Below are 21,909 nucleotides of genomic sequence, written 5' to 3' on the forward strand. Positions count from 1 at the left end.
CTGTCATTAAGGTGGTCAACACCAATAAAGGTGGCCTTTTGGGTTGAGGAGGATCAGCTGAAGTGAATGGGGGAGAATGTGTTGAGGTTCTGGAGTAATGTGGATTGGGTGTCCTCACCCTCAGTCCAGATCATGAAGATATTAGTGAATCTGAACCAGCTTAGCAGTTTGGGATTCTGGGTGGCTAGGAAGGACTCCTCTAGATGACCCATGAAAAGGTTGGCATAGGATGGTGCCATGCAGGTGCCCATTGCTACACCTGGATTTGTTTGTAGGTGATGTCTTCAAAGGAGATGTAATTTTGGGTGAAGATGTAGTCAGTCGTGGTGACCAGGAAGGAGGTTGAACACTACCTTTGCCAATGCCCAATGGATTCCAGACCTACAATCTCCCTTCCGGTCACCCATTCCATACCAAAAAGTCTCCATCATACAGCCTAGCCACCCACGGCCATCTGATCTCCCATGCCTTATCTCTCTACTCACCCACCACACCTTAAAATCCGACCATCCAGCCACAGTGGGGTATGCGCCTCATGACTCAGTATTACCGTGGAGTGGAGCAACTGAATCACATTCTGTGTCAGGGTTTTGGTTACCTCTCATCGTGCCCTGAAATTAGGAATGTCCTACTCCCTATCCTTCCTACCTCTCCCACAGTTGTATACCACCACCCACCAAATCTATACAATATCCCCATCCATCTCTACACAGTACCTTCTTCCAACTCCATGTCTCATATATCCTCCAGCACTATCTACTCCAGTCTGGGCACAAGCATCACCTATCCCATCAAAGGGAGCGCTATCTGTGAAAGCAGTCATGTGATTTACAAGCTAACCTGCAACCACTGTGCTGCATTCTGTGTGGCACGACAACCAACAAGCTGTCTCTCTGCATGAATCTTCACTAACAAACAATGACCAAGAAACAGCTGGATCACCCAGTTGCTGAGCACACTGCGCAACACAGTGGTTTCTTTATTTCAATGATTGCTTCACAGCCTGTGTCATCTGAATCCTTCCTGCCAACACCGGTGTTTCTGAATTGCAGACGTGGGAACTCTCCTCGCAATATCCTATATTCCCGTAACCCTCCTGGCCTCAACCTTTGTTAGGCACTCTCCTTCACCCACCTATCCCCTTCCATGTTCCCACTTCAGCACTACACTGCCTTCTGTTCCACCAATGCATTTAGTCTTTTCACTTCCTTCCTTTCCTGCTCCCCTCACCCCCTCCTTCACCACCACCAAAACCATCCTTCTAATCTCCCAACTGTACCTAGAGTTGTCTGCCCTCCTCATCCCTGTATGCTCCCACAAGCAGCTCTTTGCCATCCTCCACCCCCACCCTACTATGCCTCCCCACCCCAGCCTACTACTTACCCACACCACAAAGAACCCAGATTGCTTCTCTCATGATGCGCTGTTGCTCACAGTCTGGCCTTCTCTCTCTCTCTCTGTCTTGTGTGTGTGTGTGTGTGTGTGTGTGTGTGTGTGTGTGTGTGTGTGTGTGTGTGTTTGTATGTTGTCTAGTTCTGAATGTCTTTTTGCCAAAAGCTTGCTTGTTTAGCAGTCTTTTTGTTCTGCCTGTCTGTGACTTAACATCTTCACTATATGATGAGTAGCAGTGTATCCTTTTCATTGTACTGTCGTAACCTTAAAAGTCAGAAGAGTAACTGAAAACTTTAGAAATAATGAAACCGGTAGGGAACCAGAAGGCTGGGATTTGAAGAGTACCAATTGGAATACCCTTATTGCTGAAATAGCTTCTTTCAGTCTAGACCATTTACCTGCAAGCATAGATCTCCATGTGTATGCTTTTACTGAGCTCCTGCCATGGGCACAGGCAAATGACGATATAGAACTAGTCCTAAGACACCTACAAGTAGGGAACTGACAGAGTTGCGCAGAAAAGTTCATAATGCAAGGAGGAATTATCAGCACTCAGTAGGGAGTGGCGAAAGAGATAGAAGGCTAAATAAATATGGACATCTGGAATAAACGTACAGATACAAGATTCAAGACACTAGGAAGGAGAACTGGAAGCAGTTTCCGAATGAACAAGTGTAGTAAGACTTGTGGGGTCTGCCAAACAAGCTTCTAACTGACAAATTAAAGGCCTCCACCATTCTGTCCTCCCTTCTCAAGAATGACGGAACAGTGACAAATGGCTGGAAGAACTCTGGCAAATATTAACTGAATGCCCTTTTTCCAGATGACTCCAAATACAGACAATGCACCATGACCAGATGAACTATAAATATACTAACAATGATGTCCTCTTCCCGTTTGCTCAGGAAGAAGTAGCAATAGTGGTAGCCATGCTTAAATGTGGTAAGGCACCAGGTTGAGGTGGTATCTGTTAAGAGATACAAAAAGTAGCCCCAGTCATAGTGCCATTCTTAACACATCTGTTGAACAAGGCATTGAGATAGGGTAGGGTACTGAAGACATAAATCTGCATGTGTAGTTATCATAAAGAAGGCCTCAATAAAGATCCCTCAGAAATGAAGAGCTGTACATCCATATGTCCAGTAAATACATTAGCAAAAGTTAAGGAGCAGCTACTCTGCAAATGTCTTCAAGAACACAGAGCACTTCAGGTTCTCGGCACATTTCAGTTTGGTTTAAATAGAGATAGATTGACAGATGACACCCTTAACCAATGTTTTCATATCATAGGCAGGCAAACAATAAATGACTTGACTTGACTTAATTCCTTTGGCCCCTATGGGGGCATAGGGCATCCAGGAGAACTCGCCATCCGTCTCTGTCTTTGGCCATTTGCCTCAATTCTGCCCAGGTCTTGCCAACTCTTTTTGCTTCCCCTTCCACTGTCCTCTTCCATGTGCCCCTTGGTCTTCCTCTCTTCCTTGTTCCCTGGGGATTCCATTCCAATGCTTTTTTCTCGATGGCTCCATCTGGTTTTCTTGAGGTGTGCCCCAACCGTCCCCACTTTCTCTCTTGTATCTGGTCTTTTATAGATATCTGGTTTGTTATTCGCCAGAGCTCCTCATTACATATTTTTTCTGGCCACCAGATATTCATGATGCGTCGAAGACATCTATTTATGAAGCTTTGTAACTGGGATGTTATCTTTTTATCTATTTTCCAGCTTTCACTAGCGTACAGAAGGACAGACTTCACATTTGTATTAAAGATACGGATTTTTGTTTTATATGTGATATTTCCATTTTTCCATGTTGGATGCAATTGTATGAAGGCAGCATTTGCCTTTTTAATGCGGTTTTTCACATCTCCAGCTCCACCATCTTCCGCCACTATACTACCCAGATACAGGAATGAGTTGACAGTCTCCACCTGCTGCTCACCTATTAACAACGGCACCTCCATGTTCCCTGAAATTTACCCTCATTTCCTTTGTTTTACCTATATTTATCTTGAGGCCAGCAGTCTCGGCTTCTTCTTTCAGCAAGTTTAATTTAGCTTGCATATCAGTCAGCCTTGGAGCTAGTAAAACTATGTCGTCTGCAAAATCCAAATCCTCCAGACGTTCGTGGATCCCCCACTGGATTCCTCGTCTCCTGCCTGCTGTGACTCTTCTCATAACAGAGTCTAGAACGAGTAGAAAAAGTGTTAGTGACAAAATGCAACCCTGACGGACTCCAGTTGTTACTTTTATGGGCTCTGTCATATTTCCCTTGTGGAGTACGCAGCATTTGTAGCCATCATATAGATCTTTTATGATGTTTTAAGATCTTCTGTGGTATGCCATACTTCCGCAATATCTGCCAGAGCACTTTGTGTCACGGAATCGAAGGCCTTTTGAAAATCAATGAATGCCAGGTACATGGTTGCTTGGAATTCTTTGCTTTGCTCTAAAATGATCCTAAGAGTGTTAATAAGATCAACACAACTGCGTTGTGCCCTAAAACCGGCCTGTTCTTTACGCAGTCGCTTTTCAAGGGATTCTTTAATTCTGTTTAAAATAATTCTGGTGAGGACCTTACTGGGCACTGACAACAATGTAATACCACGCCAGTTGTTAGTCTGACAAATTTCCCTTTTTTGGGAGCTTTACCACCAAACCATTTTTCCACTCCTTTGCTTCAGCAAAGGATGGAGCATTTTAACAGTACTTTCAATATCAGCTTTTAAGAGCTCCGGTGCTATGTTGTCTAGGCCTGGAGCCTTTGTATTTTTTAGTGTTTTCAAGGCAATCCTAATTTCGTCCATTGTGGGGCACTGCAAATTTATATCTTGATCTTCTTCGACTTCCTCTGAAACATCTCTTACTTGTTCCTCTTGGTTGTCTTCACAATTTAACAGTTCCTTGAAGTGCTCCTCCCATCTCTGTAGCTGTGCCTGTTGAGTTGTAAGCATCACCCCGTCCTTGTTCTTAACTGGTCCTTCATGTCTGAAGTTCTTCATTGACAACCGTTTGGTAACATTGTAGAGCTCTTTCATATTTCCTTGTCTTGCTGCCTCTTCTGCTAATTTTGCTTGTTCATCTATCCATTTCCTTTTATCGCGACGTAGCAATGTTTTCACTTTTTTGTTCGCCTCCATGTATTCTTTATGCACTTCGCTCTTCTGTGCTCTTGTCTTACAAAAATTCAACTTAAGTTTTAGTTCTTTCCTGTGGCTGATTTCATTCCATGTAGCATCGGAGATCCATTCCTTCCATTGATGTGCCTTAAATCCTAAGATTTTTCTCCCACATCTAAATAACTGTCTTTGATTTTTTGCCAGCATGTTTAAATTCCCTCTTCCATAAAATTTTCTTCAGAGAGGACCTGGAATCTGTTTTGTAGTTTCTTTGATCTGTTGGTCTTTTAATCTTGCCAGATCTATTTTCTTGCACCTGTGATTGAGCTTGGTTCTATTTGCCACTATCTTCAGTCTGAATTCCGCCAAAACTAAGTGGTGGTCACTTCCAATGTCTGCCCCTCTTCTATGTCTGACATCTAACAGAGAGTGTCGGAACTTGTGGCTTATGACTATGTGGTCTATTTGATTTTCAGTAACGTGGTCTGGAGAGACCCACTTTATCTTATGGCAGTTACAATGTGGAAACAATGTGCCTCCAATGACTAGGTCATGTTCAGTGCATGTATCTATCAACATTTCACCATTTACATTCCTGATCCCAATTCCATGCACGCCCATGATATGTTCAAGCCCTTCATTTTCTGAACCAACTTTTGTGTTCAAGTCACCCATTAAAATTTTATGTCCCTAGAAATTGTTTGTCTAAGGACTCCATTAAGCTCTGTATAAAATGCATGTTTTAATTCTCCTTTAGCTATTTCAGTAGGTGCATAGCATTGAATTACGGTGACATATCACACATTTGTTTTAAAGCGTGCGGTTATTATCCGTTCTGAGACTGGTTTCCACTCCAGTAAGCTCTTCTTGCTGCTTTTAGATAGTAAGAGCCCTACACCATTCCTATGCATTGCGTCCTCACCTGTCTGACCCGCATACAGCAACACTCCACCATTTTGTGTTTGGAATTCCCCAGATTCTGGCCACCTTACTTCACTTAGTCCCAATATATCTAGTCGATAGTTCTCCATCTCTCTTTCAACCTGTCTTAGTATTCCTGCCTCTCTCAACGTCCTTACATTCCAAAAACCGATATGGGTTTTCCTTTTCAGGCCAAAGGTCATATCCTTAAGATCCATCCGGCTGCTTCTCCTTTTGGTTTCTGTGATATGTGTTTTTTGGTGGTGCGGGTTATCAGCCCACAGCCCCCAAGTGTCTGGTGGGGCTGCCACCTAATGGCCTGGACACCTGCCAAGGTTTTATTTCAGGGCTATTTCAGAACGCTATCCATCCCTTCGCAGTAAGGCCTATGTGCATCAACGTTGTCCTGGTTTCCAAGGATCTTCCGCTGTCCACATAAGGGGACTGTGTCTGCTGCCACACAATCACAAGGAGGAAAAGGAAAGGAAGGGAGTGTATAGGACAGGACAGGACACTGGACGGGACGTTGTGACACACACTTTGTCTGGATCCTCTATAGAGGCCTGTCCGGCTTGGGAGGCCCTGCTGGTAGTTACAGCACCGCCGGCATAGCCCTCCACTTCATTGGATCACACAAACCCCCTCGCCCACACGGACAGTGTTTCGTTAAGGCGGTGTCTCCTGAGGAGGCAAACAATAAATACTGTGCTGCAATTATCTAGACTACGTAGATACTCCACAAGCTACCATACGGTGTGTAACGGAGGGAACTTTGTACCACTACTAGTCATTTCCTTTCCATTTCCACATACAAATAGAGCGAGGGAAAAATGACTGTCTATATGCCTCCATATGAGCCCTAATTTCTTGTATCTTATCTTTCTGGTCCTTACACACAGTGTATATTGGTGGCAGTAGAATTGTTCGGCAATCTTCAAATGCTGGTTCTCTTAACTTTATCATCTGTTTTTCTCAAAAATAACATTGCATTGCCTCCAGGGATTCCCAGTTGAGTTCCCGGAGGCATCTTCATAACACTTACGTGTTTTTCGAACCTACCAGTAATGAATCTATCAGTCCATCTTGAATTGGTTCAATGTCTTCCTTCGATGTGACCTGTACAATTCCCAAACACTCTAGCAGTACTCAGGAAGAGGTTGCTCCAGTGTCCTATACGTGGTTTCCTTTACAGGTGAACTACTCTTCCCTAAAATTCTCCAAGTAAAGCAAAGTTGACCAACAGTTCTTACGTGTTTGTTCCATGTCATATCGCTTTGCAGTGTTACGCCCAGATATTTAAACAACTTGATTGTGTCAAGCAGGATGCTAGCAATTCTGTATCTGACAGATTTTATCTTCCTATTCGTATGCACTAACTTACATTTTTCCACATTTAGGGCTAGCTGCCATTCATCGCACCAACTGGAAATTCTGTCTGTCATCTTGTATCTTCCTACAGTCACTCAATGTCAACACCTTACCGTGCATTATGGCATTGTCAGCAAACAGCAGATTGCTGCCCACCCTGCCCACCAGATCATTTATGTATAGAACAGCGTACTATCACACTGTCATGGGGCACTCCTGATGATACCCTTCTCTCTGATGATCTCACCATCAAGGACAGCATACTGGGTTCTGTTACTTAAGGAGTCTTTGGGCTGTTCACACATCTGTGAGCTTATTCTATATGCCATACCTTTGACAGCTTGCAATGGGGCACCATGTCAGATGCTTTCTGGAAATCTAGAAATATGAAATATGTCTATCCTCTTCATCCACAGTTTGCAGTGTATCGTGAGAAAAGGGCAAGCTGAGTTTCACACAAGCGATGCTTTCTAAAACCACGCTGATTCATTGGCATTGCAGGTGCATTCGACAGTTTATGGTGGCCTGTGGTGTTAAATTGCCTAAGAAGTTTTCAGGTCCCAAAATTGTGGACTACTGTAAGGGTTGCACAGTTGAATGACCTGCTTGGCAGCAGAAGCTAATAAAAAAGATTGCAAAGGGCTGTCCACAAGGCTTGATATGTGGGCAGATGTTTGGTACCTAATAATCAAGCCACTGCTGGAACTGCTGGATTGGACTAATGAAACAAATAGAGTTGTGATGTGTGCTGATGACATCTTGGTGTCTCTGGAGAATACAGATGTAAGCTCAAAGAAAATGCAAACCATTTGAAAGATGCATGAACAGCAGATTAACAATAGCTGCAAATAAAATTACACACATGCTATTTAAGGGCAAATTGTTGCTAAAGAGGAATCCAGCCTTTAGGTTAAATAACAGCCAATTACTAGATGCACTGCATGCAGATACTCAGAACTTTTCCTTGATGGCAGAAGAAATTCCTCCATTCATGTAGATACAATATGCCTAAAGGCTACTGAAATTGTGCACAGAATTGCCAGTGCTGGAACTGCCAATGAAGCCCTGGAGGCTGTAAAATTGTACCACAGTGCAATTCTGATTGTCATTGTGAACTTAGTCTTGGGCTCACTGGCTCCACCTTGTATGACACAGCTACCCAAAGACATACACAGTGAGGGGTCCTCCTAATGAAGATGGAAGAACATAGTACTACACTGGCAGAGGCTCTTCTCATCATTCTGGGAATATGTCCTGCTGACATCACACTACAATATCTTGCTGCAGCATATTGGTTGTGGTGAGATAACCTACGAGGGTGGTTTTAAAAGTTCTCGAAATCACCACAAGAGGTCAGTGCTAGCACAACGAGTTGTTCACGTGATATTCATTGGACTGTTGCCTCTAAACACATGCCACGTCAGTGCTCTTGGAAGAGAGTTGTGGCGGTGACGGGGCTCTGTTGTTGTTCCCGCATAGTTATTTGCAAAGAGGGAAAAAAATCAAGATTTGAGCAGTGATTAAGTACTTCATAAAGAAAGGTATGAAAGCAAAGGACATTCATGCCGATTTCCAGAATATACTGGGGGACTCTGCTCCTTAATATTCAGCTGTTGCCAAGTGTACAAATGAATTTAAATTTGGTCAGGAGAGCTTATATGATGATCCGTGCTATGGTCGGCCAGATGTGTCACTACTCCAGAAATCATTGCAGAAGTGCACAGAATGGTCATGGAGGATCACCAATTGAAAGTGCGTGAAATTGCTGACGCGTGCCAGATGTCATCTGAAAGGGTATATCACATTTTAACTGAACAATTAGAAATGAAAAAAATTACCTGCTGGATGGGTGCCGCGACTCTTGATGCCCACCCTTACATATGTGCCATCGGCATGGCAAAATTACACAAACTGAGGTATGAATATTGTTGCCACACTGACCTTATTCACTTGATATGGCTCTGTCAGACTTCCACCTCTTCCCAGAACTGAAAATTTTTCTTGATGGATGAAGATTCACTTCAAACGAAGAATTGATAGCCAGAGTTGACAACTATTTTGCAGGCATGGAGAAAACTCATTTTCGAAATTGGATCAAGGCCCTGGAACATCGTTGGGCCAAGTGCATTAATCTACAAGGAGACTACATTGAAAAATGAAAGAAGTGTCAGTGATGTAAGTACTTTTTTCTATTCCATTCCAAGAACTTTTCAAACCACCCTCGTAGATGAAGTATGAGTAATTACAGGTTCCAGGATAACTAACAAGTTAGCTCTCCAAAACTGGAAATTCATGAATTGCAGTGGGATTGCTACAGTGGAAATACAGGACACCGGGTATGGTCTCCTTCCAAACATCAGAGAGCGACTACAAATGAACTATATTGTTCCCAACAGAGGTATGGTTCACTTTTACAGGACACAGCCCTCACCACCAATACGTACATTAGAGTAGGAAAGGGACTGTCAGCATTTTGTGACTGTGGTGTTTCGCGAACTGCTGAGCATATGATGTTCACATGCACACTCCAAGTGGAAGCTAGGAGACATGAACCCCTCAAGGTGAAATGATGCATCTAATTGGGAATGCTGGCACATTCCAGTTACTGAACATAGTTACAAACAATAGATCTAGGAATGAGCTAAACAAGTTCAGAATAACTATTAAAAACCTAAATATGTGTGTGACACATCGATGGAGGAGAGGAGGCGAGAGAGGAGAGTATGTGAATGACAATGAGATATGAAAGGGTAGCAGTAGTGCTGATGATGAGGAAGAGAAAAACACTGTAAGATCAGTAAAGTGTTGGGTGGTGCCTGTTAAGAAAAGCACATTTGATTTAATTTGGTTTTAATATAAATACAATAGTTATTAACAATGTAGGAAAAGAGAGATTGCTACTTACCATAAAGATGACATGTTAAGTTGTAGACAGGCACAATTAAGACATTTGCACATAAGATTTTGGTCAGAGCCTTCATCAGAAAAAGAGAAACGCACACCATTCATTCACACGACGACACCTTTTTCTGACACAGACTGAGGCCGAAAGCTTAAGTGTAAGTTTCTTAATTGTGCCTGTCTGCAACTTAATGTGTCAGCTTTACAGTAAGTAGCAATCCATCTTTTCTGCATTGTTGATATTCCTACCTGGAGTTTCCATTGTTGCATTAGTTAATAATAATAATAATAATAATAATAATAATAATAATAATAATATCGCTACACTAAATATATACACTAGGCAGAGATCAGAACCAACCAACATACAGAAGAAACCCACAAAACCAGCATGGCAACACAGGCTACACATCAGAATAGAAAAACTGAGAAAAGACATCGGACAGCTAACACAATTTATAAGAAATGAAATATCAAACAAAAAACCAAAAAGGTTAGGTAAAATCTCACAACAAGAAGTGCTAGAGCAATTAGATGAAAAGAAGCAGAAATTACAAGCATTGGCCAAACAACTTAGAAGATACAAAAAAAGTGAAAATAGAAGGAAACAAAACCAAACATTCAACACAAACCAAAAGAAATTTTACCAGACAATAGATACCACACACATTAAAATAAACATGAAGTCACCCAAGCAATTAATTCTACTCACAATTGGAAAGCCCCTGGAAAAGATAAAATAGCAAATTTCTGGCCAAAGAAGTTCACCTCAACACATTCACATCTAACTAAATTACTTAACATATCTAAAAACAAAGAAGATGTGACTTACCAAACAAAAGCGCTAGCAGGTTGATAGACACACAAACAAACACAAACATACACACAAAATTCTAGCTTTCGCAACCAACGGCTGCTTCATCAGGAAAGAGGGAAGGAGAGGGAAAGACGAAAGGATGTGAGTTTTAAGGGAGAGGGTAAGGAGTCATTCCAATCCCGGGAGCGGAAAGACTTACCTTAGGGGGGAAAAAAGGACAGGTATACACTCGCATACACACACATATCCATCTGCACATACACAGACACAAGCAGACATTTGTAAAGGCAAAGAGTTTGGGCAGAGATGTCAGTCGAGGCGGAAGTACATAGGCAAAGATGTTGTTGAATGACAGGGAAGCAAAGGAGCACTAGGATGTAAAGAGCAACTGATAATAGATACAGAGGTGACATATCAAGCTAAAACTAAACAAAGGTCGCTACGCTACACATACATTGATTACCAAAAAGCTTTTGATAGTGTACCCCACTCATGGTTACAACAAATATTGGAAATATACAAAGTAGATCCTAAATTGATACAGTTCCTAAACATAGTAATGAAAAATCGGAAAACCACACTTAATATCCAAACAAATTCAAATATCACATCACATCACAGCCAATACAGATTAAGTGTGGAATATACCAAGGAGACTCATTAAGTCCTTTATGCTTCTGCCTTGCTCTGAACCCACTATCCAACATGCTAAATAATACAAATTATGGACACAATATTACTGGAACATACCAACACAAAATCACACATTTGCTATACATGGATGATCTAAAACTACTGGCTGCAACAAATCAACAACTCAACCAATTACTAAAGATAACAGAAGTACTCAGCAATGATATAAATATGGCTTTTGGAACAGACAAATGTAAGAAAAATAGCATAGTCAAGGGAAAACACACTAAACAAGAAGATTACATATTGGATAACCACAGCGACTGCATAGAAGCAATGGAAAAAACAGATGCCTATAAATATCTAGGATACAGAGAAAAAATAGGAATAGATAATACAAATATTAAAGAAGAACTAAAAGAAAAATATAGACAAAGACTAACAAAAATACTAAAAACAGAATCGACAGCAAGAAACAAGACAAAAGCTATAAATACTCATGCTATACCAATATTGATCTACTCATTTGGAGTAGTGAAATGGAGTAACACAGACCTAGAAGCACTCAATACACTTACACGATCACAATGCCACAAATATAGAATACATCACATACATTCAGCAACAGACAGGTTCACATTAAGCAGAAAGGAAGGAGGAAGGGGATTTATCGACATAAAAAACCTACATTATGGACTGATAAACAATTTAAGAAAATTCTTTATAGAATGAGCAGGAACTAGCAAAATACACAATGCAATCACTCATATAAATACATCGGCTACACCACTGCAATTTCATAACCACTTCTACAACCCTTTAGATCACATAACATCAACAGATACGAAGAAAGTAAATTGGAAAAAGAAAACACTTCATGGCAAGCACCCGTATCATCTAACACAGCCACACATCGATCAAGACGCATCCAACACATGGCTAAGAAAAGGCAATATATACAGTGAGATGGAAGGATTCATGATTGCAATACAGGATCAAACAATAAACACCAGATATTACAGCAAGCATATTATTAAAGATCCCAATACCACAACAGATAAATGCAGACTTTGCAAACAACAAATAGAAACAATAGATCACATCACAAGCTAGTATGTACAATACCAGCAAATACAGAATACCCCAGAAGACATGACAATGTAGCAAAAATAATACATCAACAACTTGCCATACAACATAAACTAATAAAACAACACGTTCCCACATACAAGTATGCACCACAAAGTGGACTGGAGAATGATGAATACAAATTATACTGGAACAGAACCATTATAACAGATAAAACACCACCACATAACAAACCTGACATCATACTCACCAATAAAAAGAAGAAATTAACACAACTAATCGAAATATCCATACCCAATACAACAAATATACAAAAGAAAACAGGAGAAAAAATTGAAAAATACATCCAACTGGCAGAGGAAGTCAAGGACATGTGGCATCAGGATAAAGTTGACATTATACCAATTATACTATCAACTACAGGAGTCATACCACACACTATCCACCAGTACATCAACACAATACAGCTACATGCAAACTTATATATACAACTACAGAACTCTGTAATTATTGATACATGTTCAATTACCTGAAAGTTCCTAAATGCAATGTAACATATACCGTACAGTTAAAAGGAAGTCACACTTGATCAAGGTCCGCGTCACTTTCCATTTTTAACCTGACAACGTCTGAGAAAGGAAAGAAATAATAATAATAATAATAATAATATTGTAATTTACAGATAATTGTGACTCATTATTGATTTTTCTGAGTTGCTAAACAACTGGGTGATTAATTTTTATTACAAAATTTTCAATGTTTCGCATTAGAGATATCTAGGACAGAGAGAGAATGAACAGGTGGCTGAAGTGTAGGTTATTTTCCCACTCAGCACATGTAAAACTTGAATATGTGCTGAGTTAGCTGCAAACTGAAGGTTAGCAAGGTCTGTGCCAGTCTGACTAGAAATGGGGTCAACAAGCTGCTGTCACCACCAGACACTGTCTGCTTGAGCTGCAGGTTTGCTGTCTGCACTAAGTCTGAATGCTTCTGACTGTGTGTCTTCCAATTGGTGGGCCACCTTCTGACTACTTTCAACCACTGCTGGCCACCTGTACTGGGGGTCCATAGTTTGTACCTGGACCAGCTAGCCGCCCAGCCATCATTACCTATGTGGGAAAATTGTTGCTGTCTTTCATCACCTTTGCAGGCACACTTTGCCACCGTGAGCTGCTGCAATCTGTCTTGTGGTCCACAGTTGTATTCTTCTTGTTTGTTGTGATGTACTCCACACTGAACTGCACATTTGTATCAATTGGCAAGGCTGGTTACTCCAGGTGTTGCATACTGCCCCGCATCAGAACTTTAGTCAGCACGATACTGCTCAAGTGTGACCTGTGTCAGCTTTATATTGCTGAAGTGCTGACGACGTTGTCTCACATGACTGCCACACTCTGCCCGTCGTGATGTCTCCTGCTGGCTGTAATGAGAGGCCACTTGCTGATCCCAAGATGCTTCACTGACAGAGTCCAGTGTGGGCATTGGGGGTTTGTCTGTTTTCTATGCAGTATAAGTAGATCAAATAATTGTGGAACAATTCAGAAGTAAAAAAAAGAGAAAAGAAAAAGCTACATTGTTTCAATCCATACATCCAGTTCGTGTACTACGCTTGCAGTGATCATATTCCCAGTTTACTTCTTTCAAATTGTAGTGGCAGGTGTGTCTTCTAAGCCACCAACCACATTTTCTTTGGTGGTGAGACAAGTATTTACAATTTTGTTTTTAAAATTTGTAAATATAGTTGCTGCAGACAAATACTGCCCATCACATATTTCCCAAAGCACCCTCTGTTAACTGATAATGTTGATTTGTTTCTCATTACAAACAAAATCTTGTCTAAACTGGAATTTTATATGCTTATTTGATAAAGCAGTTGGCTGTCGCTCTTACGGTGAATTATCGATGGAAGTTTGCATCCTCTCCACCTTGGTGCTAGCAGTACAGAAAGCTTTCATTTGCTATCTTTTGTAATTTTGTGTTGACATGGTCACATGAGTGAAGGAGTGGTCTGAAGAGAATATAATATTGCTGTTAAAAGAATATTGGTATCATTATTGCATTTGGGGTTCAAGAGATCCATAGCACAAATTCTGAAGGAAAAGAAATATAATTTGTAGAAATTGCTGGCACACTCAATGGTCCAACTGGGAATGTGAGAAAGATGATATATTCATTATATGCTTGCCTTAAGTGGGAATGGAGTTCATAAGCTCAAACATTGTATTTTTTATTAAAACGGAGAAGCACAATTAATATCCTTGATAGTAAGAATGTATGAATAAAAATGGTTTACCTGGGATGATGGTGTCTGTCCTCTAACAAACTGTAGAGCAGATTTTATCAGGTCATATGTATATTTCACATTTCATTTATCACTTTTATTGACATTATCTTTCTTCCATGTACATTAGTAAAATCATATGAGGAGCTGTATTTGTATAGGGTGACACCATCTACAAATGGTAAAAATAAAATTGCAAATCTGTTGAAATAATAGAGAAAATGTGCTTGACTCTTCACACCCTTCACATTCTGGATGTCTGAAAAGTAACTAGGTATTGAAAAAGGCAAATAAATTCTACGTTTAGAATGCTGATTTATTGAAATTAATATCATGCATACATTGTTGTATAAGAATGTGAATGCGTACTTTAAACTTCAATGTAGGTGTGTGTGATGTTAACCAATCATCTCAAACAGCTGGGTATAGAATCTACAGTCCTTTGTATGAAGTTGCGTGGCATATTGTGGATAATGTCCCAAATCCACTGCTTCCAGTTCTTCCAGTGTGTGAGGTTTCGTCCGGTACATCATTTTGCCCAGCCATCAAAAGAAGTTGCATGGTGTCAGTTCTAGTTTTCTTCAGGCCACTTACGAGGTCCTTGCTTCCCAGGCAATGTCCCGGAAACATTTCATCCAACAATGCACACACAATATTTGCAAAGTGATGTGGTGCACTGTCTTGTACAAACATGTGTTCATTGTTATCCCACGCAGATACTGAGGGCCAAACATAATTTTTAAGCATCTGCTGCTAGTGTTCTGCGTTCATTGCATCAAGTGGGATAAATGACACAATAACATTTGTTGCAGTCATACCCTCCTGCTCACACCACCAGTGATTCCACTGTTTCCCTAGTGTCCCAAAGGTCCTCGCCCTGCACTGCTCTGGACAGCTGCTGGCCCTGGCCACCCCCAGCTGGTCACCAACTGTTTTGTTCGGTACTTTCAGAGAAGCTCTTTTGGAAGTTTTATTCCAAGCTCCCACCATGACGGCCTGACTGTCCTCCATGAATGATGACCCATTGCATCTCGTGTCTGCTGCAGCCACCCTGGTGCTGCCAGACTTATTCCTGGTGGGGCCCTAATTTTTTAAAGGGAGAGGAGTGTAGTATATGTACAGATGGGTCACTTTTGGGTGAGACCGCATCTTCTCCACTGTACTACCACAATACTGTTCTGCCCAATGATGGCAGTTGTGTTGAATGCCAAAATCCCGTATGGAATATGGCCTTCTCACTCCAGAAGATGTTATTAAATAATTTGAGTCCAGTCTTCATGCCAATCCAGCATTGCCTCCCTATACTCCATTGTGCAATCAGTCTTCACATGTCAGCTGTTGCATGTGGTGAAGTTTACAAATTCAATAATTATGTTCTTGCTCGAGCAGTCCACGGGTGTACTGCCGGTCCATAGTGTCCAACGGGCACAATATTTCGGCGATCAGACATGTTGCCGTCATCAGGTGCGCTGATGAACTGACCTCCTGATGGTGGGCACCCGTCTTAAATCCCCTCCCCTCGCGAGGCGTTCTCTCCGCAGTCCGCACCCGTGCATCAGCGGTCGGTGAGATGCTGGCATCGGCGTCTGTGGTGGCGTCGGTGTAATTGCGTCATCTGCCCTAGTCGCCTGTTCATTTCCTTTGCTGAGTGTCTTTTTAATTAGACTCAATGCAGGTTCCCATGCCCTGCTGATGTTGTAGCCGCAATCTCGGTTGAATCCGTCCCTGGTACAAATTTCGATAGCCTCTCTAACGACACTGCCCAGTATTTAGATGTCTGTGCCAGGTCCCTGGTATGTTGGTAGTCCATTTCGTGATCTTCGGACAAACAGTGCTCTGCAATCGCCGACTTGTTGGGGTACCCAAGTCGAGTGTGCCTCGGATGTTCTCAGCAACGATCTTTGATGGTGCGCACTGTCTGTCCAATATAAGTCTTCGCACATTGACACTGTATCTGGTATATGCCGGCCTTCCGCAAACCGAGATCATCTTTGACACTTCCCAATAATGCTCGCTGTTTTATTTGGTGGGCAAAAGACAGTTCCTACTCGGTGTTTCCTCAATATTCGTCCTATTTTCCCCGATAGTGCACCAGTATACGGTGTATAGGCAGTGGCTGTCTCTTTCTCCGTGACTTCTTCCGTCTCCACATGCTGTACTGTAGAGGTGGGGTGGAGAGAGCATCTGATCTGCCATTCCGCCTACTCGTTTTTCTGGAATACAGTTTTGAGTTGTTCCATCTCTTGGGGCAGACTCTCTGCGTCAGAGGTGGTGCGCGCCCTGTTCACCAGTGTTTTTTGTACCCCATTCCTCTGCGCAGGGTGGTGGCAGCTATCCGCTTGCAAATACAGGTCGGTGTGCGTTTTCTTCCTGTTTACCCTGTGGCCCAGGGTGCCATCTGCTCTTCTTTTGACTATGATGTCCAGGAATGGTAATCTTCCTTCTGCTTCGGAAGGACCCGTAGATGCAAGCTAGTCCAGGATAGCAGTGCCACTGTAGTTCCTATGTGTGCTGTGTGTGAATGATCATGGTGGTCTCTGGTGCCACCTGATAGCATTAAGCCTTTAAACTTAATATTTGCAATGACAGCACCACTTCCAAATGTACGATATACTAGTGAGGCACATAAAATCTCTATGAAGGAGGAGCACCTGTGGGCCCAGGATCGGTAACCCACAGGTCGCAGGTGTCATGCCAGAACAGGCATGGTTGAGTATGCAGGTGCCCAGCACTGCATATACCACACATTATGCAGTTTTTTCTTTCTTTTCCTTCAAGCATTAAATACAGTGTGTGTGTGTGTGTAATTTTGCTTGAATCAAGCTAATTCTATTAGCATTTACACATTAAAATGAAAACTAAGTTAATCTGTTCTAGGAATACCAACAACACCAACACAAGGGGCATGGCTGTCAAAGGCACTGCCAGCAGGATCTCGTGTGGGAGTTGATCCGAAACTTATATCCTACAGTGCATGGAAACCACTACAGACGCAGCTAGAGGCAGCAGGTCACAGTCTTGTGCCTGTTGCCACCAATTTGATTGATCTCATCTGGGACGACCGACCAGCTCCACCTAAAGGCACTGTGGAACCTTTACCACTTGTGTACACAGGTAACAGCACTCTGCAGACACAGTAAATAACCAACAGTACTTGTGAGATTCAAATTTGTTTTCTAATGATTAACAGATATTATTGTTTGTAGGAATTCAGATATTTGCAACAGTTGAAAATGACAAATAAGTCACCATGGGAAATGCCTACAGCAAAAAGCATTAATAACTAAATGACAGAATGATTATTTTTTATTTTTTTATTTTTTATTTTATTTTTTTTATTTATTTTAAGCGTTGGAAGAAGAGGTGGCCAGGATCGGAGAAAAGAAGAAAAATTTGAGGGGAAAGGGGAGGGGTTGTTTGAGATCATCATCTAAAGATCCATATCAACTATGTATTTACTAGTGGAACCCAGCAGAACTTGTCTTACTTATGTATATTTATGCAGGGTGGCCAGAAGGAGCCTGAAAAGCTTGTAAGGTTGTTCTGAGAAATAATTAAGAAAAAATCTGGTACATTATGTTGCTTCCAAGTTATTTATCATTGAAGTTAGCCAATTGGGTAATTGTGTCTGCAAATTGAAGCACAACCTTGTGCTAAAATGCAGTAACGAACAGACATCTGTAGGTTTGTGCACTTGTTCAAATGATCATTCCCAGTTAAAATGTGCCTTTTTCAGAAGTGGTAAATTTAAGCTAAGTGAGCAGAAGCTATGTTTGTTTGATTTGAGGAAACCAAATAAAGAACGCATTTGGTGACAGTGCTCCTGGCAGGCTGCTTAAATTTACTCATGTGATGAATTGATTGGCTAACTTCAATGCTAAATAACAAGGGAACAGTATAACATATCTTCTCTTATAGTCATTGTGGATTTCGCAAATAGAGATCTTGCAGAATTCAGCTCACTTTGTTCCTCCATGAGATACGTTGCTCTGTAGATGATGACACTCACTTTGATGCCATATCCCTTGACTTCAGGAAGGCCTGTGACACTATCACTCTCCTACTGTGAGGTGAAAAAAATACAAGCTAGCCAATTATTAGACCAGATTTGTGACAGGATTAGAGGCTTCCTTGCAGACAGAACTAAACACATTGCTCTAAATGAGCAAAATTGTTAGATGTAAAGGTAATTAATGCAATACCCCAAGGAAGTTTGATAGGACCGTTACTTTTTACAATGTACAGAAAGCATCAGAAGCACTGTAAAACTGTTCACAGATGACACGGTTGTATGTAAAAGAGTAACAATGCCAGAAGACAGTATCAATTTTTAGAATAACCTACAGAAGATTGATGAATGATGCAGGCTCTGGCAGTTGACCATGAATTTAAATAAATGTAAAATATTGTGCCTACATAGGAAAAGAAATCCACTATTGTACAACTTACAACTACACTTTTGATGACAAACTGCTGGAAACAATATCTGCCATAAAATATCTAGGAGTAACTAACCAGAGCAGCCTTATGTGGAATGACTACATTAAACAAATACTAAGAAATGCAGATTCGAGACTGAGATTCAGAGGAAGAATCTTAAGGAAATGGAACTCATCCATTAAAGAAGTGGCTTACAAGGTGCTTATTTGGTCAGTTCTTGATTATTATTCATCAATCTGGGACTCTCACCAGGAAGAACTGATAGAAGAGAGAGAGAAGATCCAATGAAGACTTGACACTTTTTGTCACAGGATCATTTAGTGGGCGCGAGAGCATTATTGAGATGCTCAACAAACTCCAGAGGCAGGCGCTACGAGAGAGGCATTGTGCATCAAGGAGAGGTTTATTATTGAAAATTCAAGATAATACTTTCCAGGAAGAATCGGACGACATATTACTTTTTCAGAGATGTATCTCGCAAAATGACCATAATGAGAAAATTCGAGAAATTAGAGCTAATACAGAAACTTACCAACAATCATTCTTCCCATGCATCATTGTCCAGTGGTACAGGAAGGTGGGATCAGTTAGTGGTACCAGAAGTATCCTCCACCACACACTGTCATGTGTCTTGTGGATGTAGGTGTAACATTTTCAAACTTTTTTTTTAATTTTCTTTTTATTTTATATGCTGCCATTTACAAATGACCTGCCATCTTGTTTCTGAGACAGGTCATATTTTCCCAATATGAAATTTTACATGTACGGAATGTGAAACTTATCTGATACTTATTACTTTTTAACAATGAGCAATAATATTGCAACTTTAAATACTTGTAGATTTAATTAAGAAACGAAAATCTTAAAATTAATGGTTTATTTATTTGGAAGAAGAGATATATTAAATATGTGAAATACGAAGGTAGGAGTTACATTATTTTCACTTGTCTTCAGCTCAGTGTATCTTCCTTTGTGCCACCATTAATTATGATTGTTGTTCTGTACAGTTTTAATAAGAGGGTTGTACCAAAAGTAAGTTTCCCATATTTTTTACAAATAGAAACATTCTTTATTGTTATTAATTTATATGTTGTTGAAAAGCTTACACTTTTGTCTATTTTTCAACATAGTCTCTATTTTTTTTACATACTTTTGAAGACGGTGCTCCAGCTTTTGTATTCCTAAGTCGAAGTCTCCTAGCAACCCATTGAGGAAGTGTGTAACCTCTGCTTGGACTTCATCGTCGCTCTTGAAGCGTTTGCCACCTAAGTGTGCTTTTAGTTTCGGGAAGAGGTGATAATCTCTGGGGGCTAAGTCTAGGCTGTACGGGGGATGGGGTATAACAGTCCACCCAAATTTCTTCAAAAGCTCCTGTGTTTGACGAGCGGTGTGGGGTCGAGCGTTGTTGCGAAGAAGTACTACTCCCTCCCGTCAGTCGTCCTCTCTGGTGATTCTGGGTTGCTTGCCGGAGTTTGTCAATGTTTCGCAATATCTGTCTGAGTTTATTCATCCCAGGTCGCATGAAATCGATAAGGAGTACTCCCTTCCGATCCCAAAACACAGTCACTATAACCTTTCCTGCTGACTGCATTTGTCTGAATTTCTTTGGTGGCGGTGAACTGGAGTGACGCCACTGATGAGATTGTTGTTTTGTGTCAGGGGTGTAATGGAACGCCCACTTGTCATCTCCCGTGACAGTAGAGTCCAATAACTTCTCCTTGTTGCCTCCCTCGTCACATTGTTGAAGAAACTTGCAAGCACAGTCAAGGCGTTGCTCCTTGTGTCCGCCAGTCAGCATCCGGGGGACCCAGCAATCAACACCTTGCGATAACCCAACATTTCTGTTAAAAAGTTCTTTCAATTGTGCCATGGGAAGCTTCAGGAATGTGTTCAACAAGTTCACGGACAGTGACCCTCCGATCTTTGAGCAGCTCACTGTTGATCCTCTGGACAGTCGCACCCGAAACCGTAGTCTTCCACTCCATTCATCATCGTGAACTTCCATGTGATCCTCAGCAAAAGCCCTGCACCATTTGCGGATGTGCTGAGCGGACATGCACTCTTCACCTTAAACCTTAGTCAGTTGCCAATGAATCTCTATGAGCGGTAACTTCACTGTGTGGAGAAACCTGATTACTGCTCAAACCTCGCACTCGGTAGGCGCAGTGAATCGCGGACGGGCGGGCTCGAGAGTGGTGGAACCACTGTGCACGTCACTGTCATCGGATTTAGCCTAGCGCCTTCCCTCGAGGCTGTAGCTCATTGGGTACCTTACTTTTGGTACAAACCTCGTAATTACACATGCATGACAAATTTCGCTGTAGAGTAGTGCTTCTTCTGGAATGCGACTGTTTTTGGTATTTAATGACAAAGTAATGTTAACAAGAAAAAGATCCTTAAAAACTATCCAGAATGAGTCCTAATACCCGATAGCATTGCTCAAGTGAATGTTTGACAGAAATCCCAATGCTGTTTAGATGTGCAAGTGGAAATTAGATCATCATATCACAACATTATCCAAAGGATCTGCAGCCGTATCCTTACAAATTCTCAGTTGTGCATGAATTACAGCTTTCATACCAAAATGTGCATGTTCAGTTGTGCTGATAGTTTCTGAAAGAATTGATTTCAGAGTATTTGAGCCAGTTTTTATTTCTTCAGTGAAAGTGTAGTTCAATCTATCTGCGTGTGTGAACTTGGGTAACACAAATCATTATGCATCAGAAAATAATCATTATGTCAAATAACCTTAATATAATGTTAAGATTCTTAGTGTTTGGTGTACTATTTCTGGGTCAGTTTCATTGTAAACACCCTGTAGGAAGATATTAAAAGAAGAAACAAACAATGACAAGGAATGTAATCGTCTGTGCTTAAAAATCAGAGCGATCGAAATAGTTTACAAGTGACAGCCCTGTCACTGCAGAAGTGTTATTTATTGTTTAGACTA

General features: G+C 41.2%; 1 protein-coding gene across 6 annotated transcripts in view; it reads left to right on the forward strand.

Annotated features, from left to right (window-relative positions):
* The window catches only part of LOC124612868 (xaa-Pro aminopeptidase 1), a 130,377-nt gene that overhangs the window by 37,840 nt on the left and 70,628 nt on the right, over positions 1–21,909 (forward strand). For all 6 annotated transcript variants that reach the window (XM_047141300.1, XM_047141303.1, XM_047141301.1 and 3 more), the window contains exon 4: positions 17,397–17,633. In XM_047141300.1, the coding sequence (XP_046997256.1) occupies positions 17,397–17,633 (237 nt within the window). The remainder of the gene's footprint in view (positions 1–17,396; positions 17,634–21,909) is intronic.

Source organism: Schistocerca americana, chromosome 4 (assembly GCF_021461395.2).
Source record: "Schistocerca americana isolate TAMUIC-IGC-003095 chromosome 4, iqSchAmer2.1, whole genome shotgun sequence".
Lineage (NCBI taxonomy): Eukaryota > Metazoa > Arthropoda > Insecta > Orthoptera > Acrididae > Schistocerca > Schistocerca americana.